Raw genomic sequence first — 6,848 nt, 5'->3', positions numbered from 1 at the left:
TTTAAAATAAATATATTATATTTTTCAGCCTTGTCCGTTATTGATTTCCTTTAAAATTATCCTGCCGAGAGACTAATCCACTGAACTATTGAATTGGCAGTTCGAGCCATAAGCTAACCCTTTAAATCCGAACAAGCACGATTAAAATGAATTTATTAATATCTAATTAATTTTATTCAATATTAAAAATATATATTTTATGTAATTCCATTAAATTTTTATTTTATTTTTCGATTATTTAAATTAGTTTTAGTTGTATAGATTTCATATAAATTCCTAAACTTCAATTAATTTTTATTTTATTTTTCAATTAATCGAAATAATATTTTATTTAATAATATATTATAGTATATTGATATAGTATATACATATTTTCTTAATTTATTCCATAATATTTCTAGTATACAATACAATTGAAGTTTTAGTCTTATCTGTTTTATAAATATAGTATTATTGGAATAAAATGATGTCTTTATTGATACTTATATGAATTTTCCAGGAAGTAATCGATAATCTTACATTTTCTTTTAAGTATCGAAAATATTTAAAAATAAAAAGTTCAGCAACAGTATTTTGAAATATAATGAAGTTTTGACTTTCATAAATGTAAAAGTATGTTAATATTGTTATTAAATATTTATCACATTTAGTAGTATAGAAAAACTAAAGCAATTAATAGGCTTCACATTTAGAATTAAATAGTGCATATAGTTTAAAAATATTATAACTTTTATTTCTTAAGTAATGTAAGTAATAATTGTAATCAATAAAAAATTAATTTATTTACAATATTTTTTTTAGTAATTTTTCTGTTCATTTAATAACAGAATACAATTTTCTTTTCATTGAATAACCTATTAGGTATTCATATTAAAAACGGATCTTCAAAAATTCTTGTAAAGTAAAAAAATTTTTATTGAGATGTAAAGTTTGATTTGTTGATGGGAATATGCAGTTAATGATTAATAATAAATAATAGTTGAATGTCATTAAAGACGCTATAAAATTTATAGGATATGAATTTTTGATATTTTAAAAGGACTACTATTTTTTCATATGATATAGACGAAGATGTAAGAAAGAATAGTACATGTATAGAAAACAAATAACGATAAATGCAGAGACTAAATGAAATATAATTGCTGCTTAAGTCACTTCAATATTTATCCAATAATAAAGAATTTATAAATTTTCTGGGTTGATTATGATATGAATTTTAGTGAATAGAAATTCTTGGAAGTATTAAAAATATTTGTTACCTAATTATTATTTATTTAAATTTTTTGATAATAAAATTATTTATATTATGTAATTTATTAATTAAATTTGATTCTTCATAATTACTTAGTTATATTATAAATTTCAAAAGGAACTTTGTTTACTTTTCTTTCCCCAATTTTAATGGATTTATAGAGTGTAGCAATGTATAGTGGCAAACTATTAGCAATAACTAGAAACAATTAATTATTAATTAATTAATCAATAATTTTCTATATTAAATAAGTATATGAATTCCTTCGAATTAATTAAATTTCGTAAGTATTTTTATAAATTTAATAATTTTAAGTAAAATAAAATCCTTTTACATTATTTTAAATAATATTACCTATAAAATTTATCTTTCGTTGCTAAATATACATATTTAAGAGGCAATAATGTAAAAAATATGATGTAAAATGTATATATCTCACTTTATTTAACAATCTTCGTGTAAGCTCTTTGAAGAAGAGAGACTGGCACAACAGTGAACTCCATATTGAATTGAACTTTCTCGAGTATAGTCCGTTAGTAGTGATGTGTCAACGATCGTATGGCTTCAGTCCCTTTTTCATCTCATATAAAAAGAATTTTCTTGCATCAAAGACAGAGACGTTTTCTTGGAGGTCTTGAGACATTAGCTCGTAGTAATTACATGGCAGCTTATCCAAGATCAAAAATCCACGCGTCGATAGCAGGTACGAGCGTAGAGAGAAATTGTGTGATTTTGAATCTGTGTATATTTATGTGTGGAATAACCACTGCAGAATGAAAGAATATAGTTGGTAGAGTTTTCGACGTGATAAAGTAGGGATTTAGAGAGAGAGAAAAGCGTTCGTGAAGGATTCTTTTATTCTTTCTTTTATCTGCAGGGAATGGGATATAGGGAAATAGGATAAGAATTTGCAAAGAGTAAGGCTACAATAAAACGAAACATGATGTATGTCCTGGTGTGCAAGCTGTAAGAAGACAAGAGTAAGCAGGTGTTAGTATAATAGCGTTGTTTTTAGAGAAGGTGGAGTACGATACACGCGCCTGAATTTGTCATTCCCATTTTTTCCTTTTGTACCGTTTAAATAAAAACACGCTAAATAGTGGAAAAGTAAGAAATACCGTTTGTTAGTAAGATAAGGGCTGTTAACCAGTACTCATGGAAATGAGAGGTATGTAATCGCCGAGTTACGTGCACACGGCAACTTTTTCTACGGAGTTTTCGAAAGCTTTGGTTTTTCGAAAAAAAACCAAATAAATAGAACTGTCGAGTGCTGAATGTATTAAATTGTTTCATTTTCATTTTTGTACAAATGATCATAAGAAATATAACACATTTCGTCATGTCGCAAACTTTTTACTTTAATACATACTTTTACTGTTATATTTATATAAAATTTTATAACTTATGTAATTTTATAATTTATATCTTATGTTTACACATTTAATTTATTTGAATCGAGGATAATCTTATTAAAATGTTTTAGTATCAAAAGAACAATGTTATATTAGTGGTACTGAAATTTATGATAATAATTATTTGACTGTTTTCATACAAGAAATATCGAGCTACATTAATCAATGAATATAGCAATACGTTAATTATCAGATAAACCAAATTCTGCGTTTAGTTTACTAATACATATTGTATGAATATGAAAATAATTCTTCAAATTTATTTATTTAAAAAATGTTCTTTTATTTGTAATAATATATCAAAAAATTAATTATAACTTGAAATTTTTTAAGTAATAGCAGTATACTGATTAAAGCACGTTGTTCTAAGATATATTTTTCATAGTTAATAATTTGGTGTATTTGATTTACCCAATGATTCTTTTAATATATTTCTTTAATTAATCAAGCTTTTAACTCTCGAAAATTTTTATATTGTTATAAAATTTATTATTTTTTATTGCATCTATAATATAAATATTACTAAAAATCTCTGTAAAATAATTAATTTATATGACTTCAATTACAGAGAATTAAACAACTTATAGTTAAATAAAGCTAAATCATAAGGAATACGAATGTGAAAAATGCCTATATTACAAATACCCTGTGAATCTTATATAAATCCGATGCATTCATGGGGAAGTAATTGCCTTTTCAGAAAATAAAAATTAAACTTGTAAAATACTGCATATACATGGATCATGTCAACAATAATACAGATAAATAATACAAATATGAACACGTGTAATGCAAGTTATGTATTGAAAATATCAGTTTATGTTTGAATAAACATTGAGAGTTTTGCCTTCCTCTCTTTCTCTCTAAGAGTCAAAGGAGCCTTTCTGTACGACAATGTGGTCGCGTGTCACGTATCCTTTCTTCTCATCGACTGTTTGTTACGTGCTCAGGAAATCGACGCGACAAACAATAATACGACCTATGTTTTCCGATAAAATGGCTCGACGCGTGCATCGTTCTCTCGCTGCTGCTGCTAATAAATTGATTGTGTATGAATTTACCTTGACAGTGCCGCTAGATGCGCTAGAAACGAGCCAGCGCCAGATCCTCGGTGAACGAAGAGAATTTGTCGACATCTTGAAACAGAAGTAAAATGTACATTCAATTTTCATTCAATTGACAATTATAGAAAAATGGCGTATGCATGCTATAAAGATATTTCACGCATTTATATGAAGTTACACTGTTTTTGAGAAATAGGTTCGTCTTAATGGAATATAACACTTCCCCTATATCCAAGACTAGAAATTCACACACGTAAACAAGCAACAAGCATCACATTAGTTTATTATTTCTATTTAATTTTTATTATTATGTTGAATATATTAGATTTTGAACATTTGTTAAATTCTATATACTTTTTGAACGATAATACATAATTACCACGTAACGTATATTCACGTTTAATTAAATATGTAAATTAAATGTCAGCTTTGATTTAAGAAGCATTGAATAATTTAAATTTAAAATTCTGTTTTACATGGTCTTATATATTTTCTTCATTTAATGAATAAAACTATATATCAGAAGATTAAATTTTTCTTTATTAAATGGAAAAACATAGAATAAAATATATATAAATAAAACAATTATATTTTTTTTTAACGAATAAGTGAGAACTAAATGAATTAATAAATATTTAAGAAATTGCTCAGTTAAAGTATTACATTAAATCGTTGAATTAAACATCTTGAATGCATAAGTACATTATCAATGCCAAGCCACATCTCTTTGAATTAAAATTAATTTTAATATATATTTCTCTGTACATTCAATATTTTCATGTATTTTATTTGATATAATTAGTAATGTTTTTTGTAGAATTTTATATTATATATTTGCAACTTTGTCTAAATTGTTGTTATTGTTAATAATAAATAATTTTATACTTATTTCAAGGTTTAATAAAAATATCTTGTTTTTTTGTGGTAATACAATTAAAATTTATTGAAATATAGTATCAACTTTAATATCATTTTTATTAGTTATTAACATACATTTTAATAGATTATATATATTTTTAATACTGAATAAAAATATTAATAAAACACAAATTTAGTTTTTTTATTTACAAATATTTGGTGGGAATTTAAATCATTTTATTATTATCACTTTAATGTTATTATATTTTAAATATTTTATGTTTTAAATATTTTATGATTTAAATATATATAGTTAAATATTTTACAAAGAATAAATGCTTCTGAAATACGTAAAATTGGAAGAAAATTTCAAAAAGGTTTTTGAAAATATATGAAAATAAGAATATTTTATTACGTTAAAACTTTACCATAATATAAATTAAGTGTTTGTATAATGAAAAGTGAAATATAATACCTACATGCAGATGCTCTTATGTAGAAGCGTGTATACTTAGGGAAATTTTATGTAGTAAATAGTCTGTAGCCGGATATAAAGATATATATTGTTCATAAAAAAATTTTTTATAATAATTATATATTTAGATGCATATATATATATATATATATATATATATATATATCAGCTTGCAAAAGACTAAATCGAAGTATATGTCTCAGGATAAGCTGTTTTGAGAGTCGTTTTAGTAAGCATAGATCAATATATTTGATGTAAATTGTTCTTCTTATAATTAAATGAAGGTATTTTTGAGTATATGTGTGTTTATTAATTTACAAGTACCATTGCAAATGAACGAAAATTACCAATAATTTATCAACTGTAAAAGCAGTTATTGCATTATATAGAAAAAGCTTTCAAACAATGCTGTAAATCTTGTTCTATGCGACAATGGGCATCAAATAATTCATGATGTACAATTATAAATCATACAAAAACTTGCATTTATTCATTTTTCTTTCCGAGCGCAGCATTCATAAGTAAATATTGTTCACAATATCGTTCAATTCCATTATCAGTCTGCTATTATAAGCCTTTAGTACTTCTCGCATTTGATTTCTTTCTTTTTGGTTCTGTTTCTTTCTTTAGTCCATTGTCTTTGATATTTCTTCTCATTATTACATAAAATCAGCAGTTTTATAAAAATAGTGCAAGTGAAAAAAAGTAATGAATAAAGGCGAGATAGATAAATGAAGATAACAAAGTAAGATAAATGTCGGAGAAAGAGACATATAGTTTGAACTTTCTCATTAGTGTCTAGTCACAGTGAGTGAACAACTCAGGAATCAACAGTTTAATGATGGCCAATATTCCTCAATCTTGAAACCAAGAAAAGTTTTTTGCCTCTTTCTTCCCAATTCTACATCTTTATTCTTTTCTTTTTCTTTATTTCAGTATTCAACTCTATATCAAACAAGCTTAAATTTCTCATCTTTGTATTACAGTCGTGGTTTTAAGTTGCTCTTACTACAAGATTAGCGCGAATTTAAGTTTCCCTAGCACGAAAAAATACAGAAAATAGGGAATCAGATGGATAGAAAGGTAAATAGACATAAACAGAGATGGAAGCAGACAAGGAGAGAGAGAGAGAGAGAGAGAGAGAGAGAGAGAGAGAAAGCGTGAGAGGGGAGAGGGGGGAGGGAGGGAGAGCGAAAGAGATAAATAAATCAAAATATAGAGAAAAAGAGAAAGAGAATTATATAAGGCGGAAGGACGTAGAGAGAAATAGATAAATATATATAGATAGATAAATGGATGGAGTAAGAGATAAAGTGATAGAGAAAGAGAAATGATGAGAGAAGATAGCGAAATAGAGAGAGAGAGAGAGAGAGAGAGAGAGAGAGAGAGAGAGAGAGAGAAATATATCCCTTCTATTTCTGTCATTCGTGAATCATCCTCTGCTCGTTCTGGCCTAGGTGCTGCTAAGCACAACATACCGAGGCCGTCTTCTATATCGTTGTTCACAAATTTGATATAAACATAATGAATATTCAGCATTAGGTTGATTAATAAAGACAACTTATGTAAATTTTTGTTAATGCTTAAGTTGAATACATTTTTAATGATGATCCGTTAGAGAGGCTGAGCAAGGGAAACTGAGCAACACTGAGTTTTACTCTGCTCATTGTGGTGGAATCACATTCATATTTATAGTCCAGATAATTATTTTCGTATTAGCATGTATAATATTCAAGATGATATGGGAAATTTTATTATCTGAGGCAAACTGCTCTCACTCCTTTTCA

The 6,848-nt window shown here is 26.0% G+C and overlaps 1 protein-coding gene across 2 annotated transcripts in view; it reads right to left on the bottom strand.

The window, feature by feature from the left end:
• vn (membrane-bound neuregulin protein vein) overlaps window positions 1-6,848 on the bottom strand; it is a 287,263-nt gene that overhangs the window by 18,069 nt on the left and 262,346 nt on the right. Inside the window, exons 6-7 of one of the 2 annotated variants that reach the window (XM_011505895.1) lie at window positions 3,726-3,800; window positions 1,958-2,216 (exon numbers count right to left, since the gene is read on the bottom strand). The exons of the other annotated variant lie outside the window; for it this stretch is intronic. Coding sequence (XP_011504197.1) covers window positions 3,748-3,800 — 53 coding nt within the window. The 3' untranslated portion in view covers window positions 1,958-2,216; window positions 3,726-3,747. Of the gene's footprint in view, window positions 1-1,957; window positions 2,217-3,725; window positions 3,801-6,848 lie in introns of those variants that run through there. 2 annotated transcript variants of the gene reach the window in all.

The sequence above is a fragment of the Ceratosolen solmsi genome, unplaced genomic scaffold (genome assembly GCF_000503995.2).
Source record: "Ceratosolen solmsi marchali unplaced genomic scaffold, CerSol_1.0 scaffold7, whole genome shotgun sequence".
NCBI classification, from domain to species: domain Eukaryota; kingdom Metazoa; phylum Arthropoda; class Insecta; order Hymenoptera; family Agaonidae; genus Ceratosolen; species Ceratosolen solmsi.
This window is presented reverse-complemented; position numbering and strand designations above follow the sequence as displayed.